This window comes from Drosophila montana, unplaced genomic scaffold (genome assembly GCF_035044405.1).
Source record: "Drosophila montana isolate Dmon_TW-CO22-7 unplaced genomic scaffold, ASM3504440v1 contig_3217_1, whole genome shotgun sequence".
Lineage (NCBI taxonomy): Eukaryota > Metazoa > Arthropoda > Insecta > Diptera > Drosophilidae > Drosophila > Drosophila montana.
This window is the reverse complement of record NW_026998097.1, coordinates 2,268,523-2,284,356: the sequence shown is the minus strand read 5'-3', so window position 1 is coordinate 2,284,356 and position 15,834 is coordinate 2,268,523. Positions and strand designations below refer to the sequence as shown.

The 15,834-nt window shown below is 39.5% G+C and overlaps 2 protein-coding genes and 1 long non-coding RNA gene across 6 annotated transcripts in view; 1 reads left to right on the top strand and 2 right to left on the bottom strand.

The window, feature by feature from the left end:
* IRSp53 (Insulin receptor substrate 53 kDa) overlaps nucleotides 1-4,687 on the bottom strand; it is a 37,035-nt gene extending 32,348 nt beyond the window's left edge. For 2 of the 4 annotated variants that reach the window (XM_064689143.1, XM_064689142.1), the window contains exon 1: nucleotides 4,418-4,687. The gene's annotated coding sequence lies outside the window, so the exon portion shown is untranslated. The remainder of the gene's footprint in view (nucleotides 1-4,417) is intronic. The other 2 variants (XM_064689145.1, XM_064689144.1) reach the window with 2 other exon arrangements.
* Nucleotides 414-4,706, top strand: LOC135433216 (uncharacterized). The gene is made up of 3 exons (XR_010437036.1): nucleotides 414-690; nucleotides 3,774-4,244; nucleotides 4,599-4,706. It is a non-coding gene; the product is annotated as an uncharacterized LOC135433216 (long non-coding RNA).
* A 260-nt stretch (nucleotides 4,707-4,966) lies between these two features.
* On the bottom strand, nucleotides 4,967-15,618 carry NaPi-III (Na[+]-dependent inorganic phosphate cotransporter type III). The gene is made up of 7 exons (XM_064689149.1): nucleotides 15,494-15,618; nucleotides 8,794-8,846; nucleotides 7,669-8,733; nucleotides 7,122-7,547; nucleotides 6,883-7,053; nucleotides 5,929-6,823; nucleotides 4,967-5,863 (listed from the first exon to the last, which is right to left on the bottom strand). Exons 3-7 carry the CDS (start codon nucleotides 7,859-7,861, stop codon nucleotides 5,509-5,511), a joined length of 2,040 nt encoding a protein of 679 aa, XP_064545219.1. The 5' UTR covers nucleotides 7,862-8,733; nucleotides 8,794-8,846; nucleotides 15,494-15,618; the 3' UTR covers nucleotides 4,967-5,508.
* Nucleotides 15,619-15,834: the final 216 nt, after the last annotated feature.

Here is a 15,834-nt window from a genome sequence, read left to right as displayed (position 1 = left end):
GCTAAAGTTTAATAAACTTTATGAAATGTTGTCCTGAGTGGGAAATGCAGTCGCAGTCGCAGCCGCAGTCGCAGCCGCGGCAACGACTCCAACTCCATGGACAATGACGAGGGGCAGGTTGAGTGCGTAGCGGGCTGATAAAGGAAATTCAAGGAAAACCATAAAGCAGGAAGCAAATCATCCACATTAGAAAGTTGATGCCAAAAATTAACAAATATTACGAAGAAAAACCTGCGATTAAATTAAACTAAAAGAAGGAAATCTGTAGGGGTTATATCTAGATAATATATAGATGAAGATGCGGCAGAGCTTACGTAGAGTATAACATATATATTCTTGATCACAGAAGGTCTTGAAGCTTTCCTCTTAAAACTGGAATCGAAGCACTATATCACATAGCTGTCATACTCATAATCATTCAAATATGTTATTCTTTTGTAAAAACTTGTGTCTTTATCCAGATATCTAGATTAGGAGCTTTACTATGATATTTATATCATCTAACTCTATAGAAAGATTCGTTTGAGAAAAAGAATTTTGGTAGGGAAAGCTTTAAATAAATAAACAAGAAAATATTGGCACACGTCTATTAATACCGATAAATATATTTTATTATTTTTATTTATTTATATAAACTAATCAAATAGTTAAAACCAGATCCTGCAGCTGGACAATAATAGGAACTTAAATGTAAGTATAATTAACACATAATTACTTTTAAATTTTGTATTGTTTTGGTTTTATTGTTGTTGGTTCTTATTTAAATGAATCCAAATTTGTAATAGTTCTATTTACATTTATAGTTTGCTTGCCTAGCTTAGTTTGTTTAAATGAAATTGTATTTTTTTTATAACTTTACATACATTTTCTTCATTTGAGCTAGCAAGTAAGAGAGTCTGAGATTATTTATTTTCACACTTTAATGGAGAATATTGAATATATAGTATGGAAAGATTGTGGGAGTGTCTCTGGAGCACCTCACTGTGACAGCACGACACACACACACACACCTGAGCCAGGTAGCAGCAGGAGCTGCTGCTGGAGAAAGTGGACAAAGTGGGGCGTCGCGAGGGGAACGGATCGCCGCGAGGTTTTTCATTACGAGCACATGCACAGTACACACACACACACAGGTATATGCAAAAGTGGATTGTCAGAATCGGTTAATAACATGTTGTACAGCAGCAAGATTTTGTTATGTGCTGCACTCGAAATTGTATCTAATGGATGCGATTCATATTAATGGCACACGGAAGGCAATCCAGGTGAGTTGAGGTGAGGTGAGGTGCTGCATGTGTGTGATTACCGAGTGTGGACTCCTGGCAGCAGGAGTAGCTAGTAGCTAGTAATGAACTGATAAGCGCATAATTAACAGGGGCAACCAGTTCCCAGTTCCCCACCTGGTTGAGCTGTTGCGAAGTCTGGCAAAAAAATGCTGAAATATTTTGAAGGCGTGTTTCTTCGCTGATTTCAATAGATTTTGCGTTTTTCTTTTTCTCTTTAATGACTTTTGGCCAATTGCTATGGCCGCGACTCTTGGCCAAGTTAATGGCTTTACCTGTCTTTTGTTCTGGCAGAGAATTGGCTTTGATTTTCGTTAGCGATTGCTTGCCGGCACAGTAAGTGGTAAAAGACCGCTAGAGCTGGCACATAATGAGCCACAGCAGCTACCTGGACAAACTATCTCTCTATGCTAAATTCAAAGAACACCTGCTCAATTCCACAAATGGGTCAGATGTCACACATGCCAAGCGTGGCTAACAGCCAGTCGAAATTAATTAGCCCTAATAGTGTCTGGAAATTTAATTCTCACCTCCTTAATTGCATTTATGATTATGAAAGCTTAAGTGAAGTATTTCAAACTGAATCAAGAAAAAACTTTTAACTTCTATTAATTACCCTTCGAGAAATATGGCTTAAGGTCTTGCAGATATGCGAGGAGAGTTCAGTATATCTAAGCTTGATAAAAAGACAAGTTTTAAAAAGAAAAACTTATTTATATGCCGATTCTTACCATATAGAGCTAAATGTTGACAACATTTTTCACATATTCAAGGAGCATAGTAGAATTCGTATATGCCAAGATTGGGCTCAATATCTTAAGCAGACGGATCGCAGCTATATATATATATCATACATATAGTATATAGGTTCCGGTGTTAATGAGATTTTCCTTAGGAGCATAGAGAAACCTTTAAATGCCGAGATTGGTCAAAATATTTGGAAGATATGGCAGCTATATGATCCGGCCGATGCCAACATACATATAACCTGCCTGCAACAGAAATTCTAGTTTCAATAGAAACAAACATACACAGACATGACTATATCGCCTCGGCTGTTGATATCGAACAAGAATATACAATACTAGCGGGTATAACCCGGCCTTGCCCGTGGAACGTATGTTAAAAATCAACGTTCTCAAAAAGCTTTGAAAACGATTATGAAACTTATCGGACGGTAAACAAACAATTTTCATAAAAACGTTTTCCGCCAATTTACCACTGTTGCGAGTGGAATTTCCCAAATCGCTGGAACACGTATTCATTATATTCTTATGTAGAGCTTTGAAAATAAGTTTGAAGCAAATCGGACACAATTTAAAATTTCGCACAACAAATCTTTGTGTCGCATTCCACCCGAAAAAGTTTGGATTCTGCGAAAAGTGTGAAACACGTCTCAAATGATTTTTCTTATAGATCTCTGGAAATTAATTTGAGCGCGAAACGTCACCCACCAAATCTTTGACCTCCATTTCCACCAAGGAGGAACGGATTTTTCGAAAAGTGTGAAACACCCCTTAAATGAATTTGAACAAAGATCTTTAAAAATAAGTTTAGGGCCGATCGGATGGTAAACAAAAAACTTTCACACAACCGTTTTCCGCCAATTTACCACTGTTGCGGGTGGAATTTCCCAAATCGCTAAAATACGTATTTATTAAGTTCTTATATAGAGCTTTGAAAATAAGTTTGAAGCAAATCGGACACAACTTAAAACGCCGCCCAAAAAATCTTTAAATCGCATTCCCCCCGAAGAAGTTTGAATTCTGCGAAAAGTGAGAAACACGTCTCAAATGATTTTTCATATAGATCACTGGAAATGAATTTGAGTGCTAAACGTCACCCACCAAATCTTTGACCTCCATTTCCACCAAGGAGGAACGGATTTTTCGAAAAGTGTGAAACACCCCTCAAATGAATTTGAACAAAGATCTTTGAAAATAAGTTTGAGGCCGATCGGATGGTAAACAAAAAAGTTACATACAAACGTTTTTCGCGATTTTTCCACACTTGCGGGCTGAATTTCCCGAAACCCCGTCTTAACGTGCACCTACATCACATAAGGTAGCTACAGTGAAAATTTCAGCTTCCTAGCTCTTACGGTTTGGGCTGTGCGTTGATCACCAATCAGTCAGTCAGTCAGTCAGTCAGTCAGTCAGTCAGTCAGGACAAACAGTTTTATATATAGAGATAAATATATTTATTTATTTACATATATTTATGGGCTCTCTTTCTACGTTGCGTGCCAAAATAATAATTACACGATAAAATAAAATGAAATGGGTTTTATTATATGAAATTGGAAAAAATCACATTAACAGCGATTTTGAGATCTGATAATAAATTTGCAAATGTGGATTTATATAGCAATTATTAAGAGTATTCCACTTTTTTGTCAATTACACTTTATTTTTTAATAAATTTGATAAACAACATCGAGTAATTAATTGCGAATTTGTTTTGTGCGCATTTAACAAATTCTGCGAACAGGCCTTAAGCAAAAACAATAACACAAAACATGGCTCATTAAATAAAGGCCCCAAAATGAGAACAAGCCGCTTGCCAGTTAACAACAAAGAAAACAAAAACAATCAGTAAAAACAACAACAACTTGGAGACTTGGAGAATTTGTGCGGCGAAACACACCTTTAAAGCCCCACAGATGAGAAAGGAGAGTTCAATGCACGCAAATCGGATTAAGCAAAGAAATTAAGTAATACGCCGTGCAGATAGGCAGATAGACAGACAGACAAACAGACAGATAGATAGATAGGTAGATAGATAGATGGATAGATGGAGGGATGTGCGGGGAAAATGCTGGCAACCTGTCATTGGAGAAATGGAAACGGAAAACCAAATCAAACGCAACAAAACTGAGAGCCAAACCAAGCAATGGGCGTTAGAATGTCAGGAAGTGCAGACACACAGGAAGCAAATGTGAGAACATGATATTAAATGGAGGTGAGGTCAATTAGTTAGTCCAAAATACTAGCAAAGCTTAAACATGCAAAATAAAGAAACTAACAATAACTAAAGCTGAGCATTGATTTTAATAAATATCAAGAATTTACACTTAATTATTTAATCAATTACCGTTGCAGCACAAGCTTTAATAGCTTTTCATACGCGCTTACCTTTAAGTTCCTTAGCGTTAATCCAATTCGAATTGAGCACTTAAACACCTGTGCACACTTTACACCTGCAACACATCTATTGTGTATCTATTATTTAACAATTGTGTGTTGTTTTTGTTTTGTTTTGTAAACGTTTTTTACTATTTCGCATGATTTTCAACCGTTTTAAATATACGCGCAGGCGTTACGAGTTTAAGACTGGAACAGGGACGGGGGCAGAGCTTGCCCAACCGATTGCGACAAAAATACAACCGAACGCATCGAAGCTTAAAACTCAACTGACCGAAGCTTTCCAACGCTCGAGCGCTGCACGAGGTGCGCCGCGCTCAAAAGCTGCGCGCGAGCGCGGTTAACCAACTTCAAGAAGCTTTGAGCATCACATTTGCATGCCAAGTCGCGAAATGTGAGCGAGCTTTCGCTCCAAGTTTTAATTTGCATGCCCAATGAGACGCGAAGAGCTGCCCGTCTTTAACTCCGTTTAACTTGTTGAGCTTTGAGAGCAAAGTTTAAGAAAACGTTGAAGCAACACGAAAAGCTTTTTAACTGGAATTTCTTGTAGTAGTTTGTATTTTATTCATAAGTGTTTTGCTCTATTGCTTTGAAATGTATAAAATGTAAAATACTCTTTTTAAGCTGTCCAAAAGGAATTTAAACAATTTGTGTTTTAATTTTAATGCATTAAACAATTGCACCGGACATCCCACAATAACAAAAATGCGGAGCATTTAAATTTTGGACTTAAGAAAAGGCGTACATCAAATCAAATTTTGGGCATACAAAATGAATGGGAAAATAAGAAAAGTGCTATGTTTAAATGTTTACAATATCGTATGTATATAAACAATATCAATACCAATATCAGTTATGTTCAGACGTTAAGTAAAATGCTTTGCTTTTCCATTTTCCATTTTCATGTTCCATTACTTTTGCATAGTTAGGTGAGTAATTTTGTTAAGTTTAGATTTAAGGTGTTTTGTTTTTAGTTTTTCTTTCTTTCTTGTTGTCTTTTAGTTAGTTTTTCATTAATCAACTGGTACAATTACGAAACATTAGTTTGCTTTTACAATTAATAATTCAATGAAGTGTTTGCCCTAACCCTGACCCATATCGTCCACAACTAGGGCGCAGAGCACGTACATCATGCCGGCGCTGAGCAATGCGGTTACCGGCACGGTGACTATCCAGGCGTATGCAATGTTCCGGAACAGATGCCAATCGACGCTGCCATCCTCCATCGGGGCGGGCACAGTGTCCTGTGCGCCTGTCACCTCCGGCTGCGGTCCCAGCTCCTTTTCGTGCTCCTGACGCTGCTTCTTGCGGCCCGCGGCACTCACATGACCCACAAAGACCACCGAACCGACTTTGCAATGTGTCGTCGAAATGGGCAAACCAATCTTGCTGGCCAGCAGTACGGTGATCGCGGCGCCAACTTCAATGGTGAAGCCACTGTAAACAGAGAATAGAAAATTAACTTATAGCTACAACATTTTCAAATATATTTGAGTACTCACGTGGATGAGGTGATCTTTGTTAAATCGTTGCCAATGGTTTCGATGACCCGCCGTCCCCACAGCCAGAGACCCACGGAGATGCCAATGCCACCGTAGATCAAAATATAAATGGGACTTTCAGCCTTCTGCATAACCGAGCCCTCGCGATAGATCATATAAAGGGCGATAAGTGGTCCAATGGCGTTGCTAACATCATTGCCGCCGTGCGCAAAGCTGCCAAAGGTGGCCGTCAGTATCTGCAGAAATGAGAAGAGCATGGACACCTCCTGCGTTTCCTCGTTGCTGCTGGCACGTCGTCCGGCTGCACGCTTAAACTCCTCCTCCTGCTCGTTGAGCGCCTCCTTGCTCTCGATAAGCGGCACCTTGCTGGAATTCGGCGACAAGGTGGTGCTGATCATTAGGTCCAGACTGCCAGCACTTTTCACCACTTGCAGATTGTTATTGGTGACGGTGGCATTTGGACTGCCGGTGGCATTTGGATTCGCACTGCCAGCTGCTGCACTCGTAACCAGTTGCTGCGACTTGTGCTCCTCCTTGGGTGACTGGACACGCTTGAAGCACTCCTGAAGTTTGCGTCCGTTTTGCTGGTGCTGTAAATTCTGCTGCTCGTCGATGTAGTTCAAGCTGGTGACAGTCAGATCGGGATTATCGAGGCTGGCCTTGCCCAGCAGATCCTCAGCCTTGCGTATGATTTCGGGATCGATTTTGTAGTCCTCGGCAGTCGCATTGTTGTTTTTGGCCGCGAGGCCGTAAGGCGCTAGCTTAAAGGTCTTCGGCGAATTGTCGCTAAGCGAGACCAGCTCGGTGATTTCGGCAATAGCCGGCAGTGGTTTACCCTCACTAACAAGCGAAAGCGGACGGCGCTGCTTCTTGGGGCTGCCGGACGGCGAGGATTCTGTATGAAATCAAACGCTGAGTATTTGCTTTTGCCTTGGGCTGGAACAACACACTTACCCACAGAGTCCTCGAAATTGAACTTGACCGGATTCTGTGCACGTAGCTTCTTGGCAATGGAGCGCCGCTGCAGCGGCACCACCACCAGCTGCGTCAGCAGCGCCACCAGCAGGGACAAGCCCACGCTGACGGTCAACGCTATCCAAGTGGGTATGTTATCCATATAAAGCACTGCAGAGGATGCACACAAATGGATTAAATAGTAAATAAGGCAATCAGCGTGGGCAGCTTCGACTTACACTTGGGACCATCCAGGATCACGCTGATGACATTGATGAAGAACGTGACGCCGTAGAAGATGGGCAGCGAACGGAAGCCCGCCTTCAATGGCTCCTGGGCGCGCAATATGAATCGGCGTATGGTCAGAAACAGTAGAATGCTCACCAAGCCGCTCATCACCGGCGAAATGAACCACGATACGACAATGGTGCACAGCGTTGTCCACTTCAGACCCTGGACGCCGCGTGCCACCAGCGAGAAGCCAATTGTGGACCCGACAATGCTGTGCGTGCCAGAAATGGGCAATTTTAGAAACGTCGCCACCAGCAGCCATATGGCGCTGCTAGCCAACGCCGACATGCAGCCCAACATAAGCACCTCCTCGGCGCCTTCGTACAGAGTCACCTCAAGTATGCCCTTCCGCATCGTATCCGACACCTTGTAGCCTGCAGGAATGCATAAGAAAGGTGAGACTTAATTCCAATAATACAAGCTTAAATTAATCAGGCAGAAGAGTTGCTTTCGGCATTAGCTTCTAAGACTTGACTAGATTATTTTAGGACTTACCAATTAAAACTGCGCCCGAAATTTCACAGACCGTGGCCAAAACGCAGGCCTGACGTATGGTTAGAACGCCAGAGCCGACGCTGGTGCCAAAGGAGTTGGCCACATCGTTTGCTCCGATGCCGAAGGCCAGAACAAATGCAATCAGAAAGCCGATAATGACCATCCATAGCAAATCCGGCGAATAACTCTCCATAGTTGGTTAATTAAATTGTTGTACTTCTTAGAGACGCGACCAAAAACTCACTTTCAACTAACAAAAACAACAAAACAGCTCTTGCCTCTTGTCTGTCTGTCTGTCTGTCTGTTCGTCGAACCTTAACTTGAACCGATTTGTTGTGCAGAGGAAATGAAAAATGTTGGGGAATTTGAGTGCAAAAGAAACTATAAAATACAATTCGACAATAATAAATGATATACGAAAAATAATCTTAATTATTAATAATTGAAAAATTCTTTTCAAATATTTTCTAAACAGCCATATTTGCGCTTAGACTTCATTGTTGTTATTTTCATAATGAAAATTAAAGTACAGCCGCGTTTATGGACACAAAAAAAATAACAAACCAACCGAAAACTGTTCGTGTTAATGGAACGAACCCCTAGGGTTAATTTGAGCCTCCCTCTCGAGCTGAAGCAATGCTCAGCTCGGCTTGCCTAAAAGTATGCAATAAATTACGTAAGCCTAAACACAAAACACTAAATACTGATTAAAATATTATTTATAATAATAATAAGTTATTAAAATGCTACTCTCTCGCTCTAGCTCTCTCCCCCGCTCCCTCTTACTATCACTTTCTCTCTCTCTCTCAACTAGCTAACTGTTTACAGCTTGCAGCTTCTGATTGGGAAAAACTTCTGATTGGGAAAGTTGTGAACTCCGCTTGTTGCACTCAAATGAAAAGCTTGAATTGGGGTTTTTCCTCTGGCAGCTGCAGTTGTTCCTCTTCTTCTTGTAGCTGTAGTTGTGTTGTTTTTTTAGTTGCTGTTCGAGTGGAGTTGGTGTTGTTGTTGCAGAGAAGTTTCTTGTTATGTTGAGTAGGAGCTGATGGTAGTCGACTTGGTAAACTGCAAATGGATTGGGTTAGAGTTCATGTTGAAATTAAATCTCGCGACTTTCTCACATACCTGACGTTTAGGACAGCAATATTGTTTCCACGTCAGAGAGATTTTCACCATGTCTGCAAAAGAAATTGAAGATCAATAAATACACTTAAAAATATCCAAATTAAATTAAATTATCTGCACCAAATGTGATCGGACTACCCCTAATGCAGCCATAGGCTCGAGTTGTGGAAAATCAAATGAAATGACAAAACAATGTTGAAAATAGATTCGCAATTCATTGAATCTGGCCGCAACCAGTTCCGGCTTTGTTCTTAGTGTGCTTTTCAATTGGGGAGTAAATTGAAAAAAATTGCATATTGTTTAAATTGGCGCAATTTCGTTGTATATTTAGGCCGCGCCCCACTGAACACGTGCCACAAATACTACTTTGACCGGAATGGGCGGTCAACATATACATACATATATCTGTATAAAGTTAATGTCAGGGCAATTCTAAAGAAATCGGCTATTCATGCTCGTAACTGCCTTTGTTCACTCTTATTGTTAAAATAATAATAAATGTTGTCAGCGTTCAGGCAAGCCGCACTGCATTATTTCTAATGGGCATTAATGGATCAGATTAGATCATTTGTGCGAAAAGATTATAATTGAACACGGAAAAATCAAGGAATTGGAATTCATCAAGTATTTCTAGAGATATTCTCACGCACTGCAAGTACACAAAATAGTAAGAAAATATAATTTTTTGACATATTATTACCCGGCCTTGCCCGTGGCAAATTTTGATCTAATAATTTTAGATATTTCTCACTCACCCAATGCCCGCCTGTGGAAAATTTTCACGTAGTCATTATACCCTTGTTTAGGATATAATTAGATCGTAAAGTGTGTAACGCCTAGACGGGGACATCTCCGACCCCATAAAGTATAAAGTATTCTAGATCAGCACCAAAAACTGAGTTGATATAGTCCGTCTCGAAACTTTGCATATGTACGTCTTTTTGTTGCCGTAGGAACGAACGGTCCAAAAGTAGTTTCTGTATGAACAACTTTTTTGTTTATCAAGATTTCTTAACCAAAGTGGGCATCTATAAGTTTCAGTATGCTTCCTACATATTTGCAAAATCTTATAAAAATCGGACCAATATATCATAAAGCTGTCAGAGGAACAAACGGACCAAATGTTGATTCTTGTATAAAAAACTTTTTTGTTTATTCAGAAATCTTACCCAAAATCGGTAAAAGAACACATTCATTAGGTTCTTTTGTAGGCCTTTGAAAATAAAGTTTGAAAAATTTAAAACTTCGCTCAAAATATCTATGATCCGCATTTTCCACAGAGGTAATTTGGATTCTGCATAAAGTGTGAAGCAAATTTCGCCAAATCTTTGAACCTCGTTTCCGCAACAAAGGAATGGATTTACCAGAAAGTGTGAAAACCCGCTTTCTAAAAATCATTTTAAAGCTGTTTGGATGGTATACAAAAAAGTTGCATAAGCGTTTTTTGAGCCTAAAATTTGAGTATAATCTTGGACGGGAAAAGTTACATACAAAACTAATTGTTAGTTTATAGAAAAATGAGATTTTAACAGCCTAACTAATGCGATTTCTTCGGGAATTGGTAATTCCTATACGGTGTATTATCTACGCAAAATAAAGAGTATAAAAGTCGCGTGTTTGACACAAAAAGCTTTAAATTAAATATCGAAAATGGAAGCACCTATCTCTATTATTTTCATTTTATTGTCAATTCTTTGCTGTTCACGTGGAGAATACAGATCGACGACCAAATGGCCACGTAAGTAACTCAGTTGAGAGAGGGATATTGTAGAAATAAATAAAGTTGATTGAATTTTGGAATTTGCTTAGGTTATCCCAATAAATGGTGCCGCCTAAACTATGGGCCATATCTCGGTGGCAGATGCTGAACCAAATTCAAAATGTTATTTAATAAGAAATGTATTTTAAAAATGTTTACTGTTTAATGTTCACACCAATCAAATAATCGACTATCTGTGCCAGATGTTTGTGCTTATATAAATTGAATACCTCCCAAAGGAGTGACTAAATGTACTTAAACAATGGCGCTCGTCACACAAAGGCACTCTCTCTGCCCCCAGAGGGGGGCATGAGCCCGGGCTACTAGCCAGGACAATGCCTGTGCCCAAGGTCGTGACTACGTTTAAGTTACGTTGACATATGCTCGCAAAATTTCCATAAGTGAAGACCCTGGTTACACCCAAACCCACCGCCCACCCCCCGCCCCCTTCCGGGCAGCAATAACAGCGAGAACTTTTCCATTACAGTGATATAACCGAGGTTCAAAACACGTAAGAGTGCGACCACCTGAATGGGAGTGCCCGACTAGCAGATACCCTGTGCCCAATATCGAGATGACGTTTACACAATCAAACTTCCTTCTATAGAAAAAACATATGCATGCTGGCTGTTACACAAAGGGTGCGGCCACCTAGGCGGGAGAGCCACACTAGGAGATACCCTGTACCCAACATCGAAATGCCGTCAACACATTGAAACTTTCCTTTATAGAAAAAAAGCATATTTTATACACGTAGTTCAAGGCATGTAAGAGTGCTCCGACCTGGATTGAAGTGCCAGACTAGGAGATACCCTGTATCCAACATCGAGATGCCATTAACACATTCAAACTTCCTTCTATAGAAAAAAAACATATGCAAACTGCCTGTTATACTCGTGAGAGTGCCCCCATCTAGATGGGAATGCCAGACTAGGAAATACCCTGTGCCCAACACCGAGATGCCCTTAACCCAGTCAAACTTTCATTTACATACTGCCTATTAAACACATTTAGCCAAGACTATTTTACACATTTTACTCAGTTTCAAAGGGTATCAAAATAATTGGCAATTTATAGCGTATTTTGGAATCATTTGTCTAAAAATAAATATAGCGCACGCAACATTTGCCGGCTTGGTATGAATTCAATGTGCGCTAGAATATTTGCCTGACGTCACAAAAATAAACAAACAAAACAGATATGCAAACATGACTTTGATATATCCTGTAAGGAATTGAGTTAAAACTAATTTGAATAATAAATGCAGAATTATAAAGCAAATTATGTGCGATTAATTTATTAATTTCAAAAACTCGTATGCTTTATCTGAATCCAAGACGATTACAGCTTTTTATCGAACACAGAGTATGGAATGGAAATAAAATAACACCGAACATTATGACGATCCAATAAAACAGAAATAAAAACAGTTTCATACACACTCATTAGTCAGTATGGGGTATGCACAGTGTGTCAATGCCTATTTGCATTGAAAAAATACAATTCAAGGAACTGAATTCTAGATTATTTATCCCGCACTCCAAATAGGAAAAAAATAATGTAATCACCTTTAGTGATAAAGTTGTCAGTCGCAACAAATTGAAGGAAAAATTCTCTACTAAAATACTTAAGCTTTGTTTGTCAAATTATTAACTTTCAACTTAAAAGATTTATTGATTTATAAAAATTTTAGCCTTCCATATCCGACATATACTTTCACAGTTAATTTTTATAATTTACTAATATAGAAAATGTAATAATGATTATATTTATATAAAACCATGAGTTACTTTTGATTACATTTAAGGTTAAATATTTTTAATAGACCATTTTAATGTTCCGTTACAAAAGTAAAAATTGTAAATGCTCAATCTATTTTCTTCACCAATCCTAATATTCTCTAAGTTCTTCTTCACGAAAATAAGTTGCTCAAAAGAAAAAGAGCAACTACAAATTATTCTACAAGTAATTCGTCTTAGCTCGTACCACTGTGCGTGTATAAATTACAGCTATGGCACGTTTGATACGTTTCCCGTTCGCATCTATGCAAATAAAATTAACACTGAATTGTGGGCTTTCTGCACAACAGACGTCACACAGTTATTTTAGCGTGTCTGGGAAAATCAGCTTGGGCGGCTTGGGGGGGATGGGCCTGTAGAGGGGGGCGTGGCGGCAGTTACTGTCGCTGGCAGCCTTGACATTGCCAACTAAAAAGTGCACCAAATTCAAATATATTGATTTAATTTGCCGCATTTCACCAAGGAGGAATCTCCGCATGTCCAGAAACCGGCTGCAAAGAGTCCCAGGCAAAACTGACCACCTTCAAAGCATTAACCCTTGCGTTCTTTGTGGTGGTTAATTCATTTTATTTTTATTTATTTTGTGTTCTTTTGGTGGTTGCAACTGCAAGTTCAAGGTCGTGTGGGTTGGCTGGCGAAACCTGTTTATTTTGCTTATTTTTGTAATCAAAACAAAATTAAACTGGCAACGAGCAGTCGCTCTCAAACTGTGCCCACTGAAGCGCAGCAATTGCCATGCAAATCAATAATATGGAATTGGAAATGCTTTCATCTATGCCTGGCTGAGCGAACTGTCTAAGTAATTAACAAGCACGTGCAACATAAAGTGCAACAACAACAACAACACCAACAACAATAGCTGTAAATGGGCCGAAGGTCTCGAATCAATTAAGTGGAAATTCACCAGCGAGCATCGAGTAGAAGCTCAAAGGGAATACGAACTTAAACAAGCCATATTTATTGGCAATTACATCAGTTTCTAAACTGAATGTGCTCGTCCATCAATATGCTCCCGCTGTGCAGCAAATTAAAAGTATTTTTAAATATTGCCCTACTATGTGATTCTCATAAGTTCATGCTAACCTTACAGGTCTTTACGCGTTGAAAGTATTTAAAGTGTTGCATTAACAAGATTTATCTCTACTCATTCGCTATTCACTCTTTCTCTCTATTTCTCTCTCTCTCTCTCTCTCTCTCTCTCTCTCTCTCTCTCTCTCTCTCTCTCTCTCTCTCTCTCTCTCTCTCTCTCTCTCTCTCTCTCTCTCTCTGTTCCAGTTTATTCCTCTTTCTTTCCTCAGCTCTTATACTAACATTTGCCTTACACTCTTATGATTGCAAAATATGTTATCTTATATTTGTTCCGTTTTCTGCACGGCATACACACGAGTTTATCGGCTGATATGAAAACGCGTGCGAAACCAAAGAACAAAACAACAACAACAAAAGTTTTGGCAGCGTGCAAAAACAACAGCACAAAAAAAAAGAAGGCAGCGACGCGGGCAGCATGCTAAACTTCTTATTGAAACTTTATACATACACACACACACACACATACACGAACATACTTGCGAGAGTACCTAATCTTCATGCATAGAGGCAACAGCATGGTAACAGCGAAAGCGTAGGCGGAGCAGAGCATAAGAGAGGAACGAAAGCCAATACGAAATGAATTAACAGTCTATAGATGAAAGCCAGCGATATTCAGATAGATCTAACCAATATCCGTTAGGTGCAAAGTATTCAGAAGGAGAGAGAGAGAGAGAACGAGGTGAGCATAACAAATGTTAACTGTACTTTGTCACTTTGTCAACAGTTTGAACTGCATCGGCAAAATTGAATTATGGGCTGTCCTTCTGCCAGCAATTGTCTGCGACCTTGTTGGGGTGGTTGCTGCTGCTGCGGCGGCTGGTGCTGCCAATTGTTTTGTTTACTCATGATATCATACGTGCAGAAATTATTATTTGTTTGCAATTGAAACTCATGCATGCAATCATACAAGCATGTATGTATATGTACATATGTATTCGTGTTTGACGCAAGACCAAGGAAATTAATTTGAAATATTTCTTCTGTACACACACATGTGCGCATATATGTGTTCAGTGTGCTCTGCTTGAAAAAGCCATCAATAGACCAATACAGTTTTACAGCCACTGTTTAGGCAGCATGCCGAACACAGTTTGATGTCCGCCGCATGTTTTTTTCATGTTTATATTGTTGTTTTTAGTTTTCTATATATTTAAAATTGTTTTAGTTGTGCTCAATCGTTAAGTGTGTGCAGTTTGGAGCTGACTTCATGTTATGTGTGTACCAATTCGAAATGTCCAATAAGAAAATCTGTAAAATTCTTAGAGCTAAGCAAGACAGAGCGGCGCGCGTGATTCATGCCAACGAGTTCTAGGGTTTGGGTCGAGGGATAAGGGCTTAACACAGGGATGACCAAATCTTTTGCAGGCCAACGAAATTCATCTGATTGGAATATGTTAAGTTGACAGGGACAGCGAGACAGGGCTGTGTTGTTGTTGTTACAGCAGCTGCGACGCAACAATAAAACAACAACACACTTGAAAACAGCTGCACATGGCAACAGCGCATGTAGAACTGTAAGATTTGTGTATATGCTGCTCTGCTGCCCGCAAGGACAAAAACTGTACCAGAGATAACAATAAAAATGTGCAAATTTCATTAGATTTGCGATGCAAGAGGAAGAGCAACATCTATGGCTAACATTTTCTTGGTCTCGTGCCTTTCAATTTCTGTATCATTTATTGATTTTTCCGGGACAAACAAATGCAATTAAAATGTTAAAAACGTGTTGACGCCTTAAATTTTTTTTTTTTTTGCTAATAAGTATAAGTATTTATGTATAAGCACAAACCCACACACATGCACGCAGTCTCCCACACACGACAGAAACACATACACAGGCAGTAGGCACACGCGGGCTTATGAAAAAAGACACGCGGCGCCAGAAGGACTAAGCAAGGATACACAGGCGACTATATACATACACCCACTTATGTACACACACTTATTAAACTTATCCGCTACTCCGTTAGTTATTAACAACAAAAATGTTTACTTGCTAGTTGCAGTGCCTGCAATCAAGTTGTTAATTATTTGCTTCTTTTCGGGTACTCACTTGAATAGCAACACTTTTTCAAATCACAATTTATTTGACGAGAAATTGAAGCGTGATGAACGCGCGCGCACAACTGCGACCACCGGCTTGCTGAAAATGACGATAGTTCTTTATCATCGATATGCTTATATCGAGAACATGTTAACAGCATAAATCTTTCACTTAACAGAAAACTCCACCAGCCTATATATCGATTGTTAAAAGTTGTAGATTAAATTGTAAATAGCTTAAGAATCTTTACAGGAATATTTGGGACGGCGTTTTATCAATAGCTGTTATTCAATTCAAATGTCAGCGATTTTTTCCAAATCAACCCTTGCGTCCGCTGTTAACAACAGTCA

What these genes read in the sequence shown, in the direction of transcription:
- NaPi-III (XM_064689149.1), bottom strand. Translation starts at nt 7,861, where the DNA reads ATGGAGAGTTATTCGCCGGATTTGCTATGGATGGTCATTATCGGCTTT. An exon ending in CAATTTCGAGGACTCTGTGG is followed by an intron (nt 6,824 to 6,882) that starts GTAAGTGTGTTG and finishes GATTTCATACAG; the next exon opens with AATCCTCGCCGTCCGGCAGC. An exon ending in ACAAAGATCACCTCATCCAC is followed by an intron (nt 5,864 to 5,928) that starts GTGAGTACTCAA and finishes CTCTGTTTACAG; the next exon opens with TGGCTTCACCATTGAAGTTG.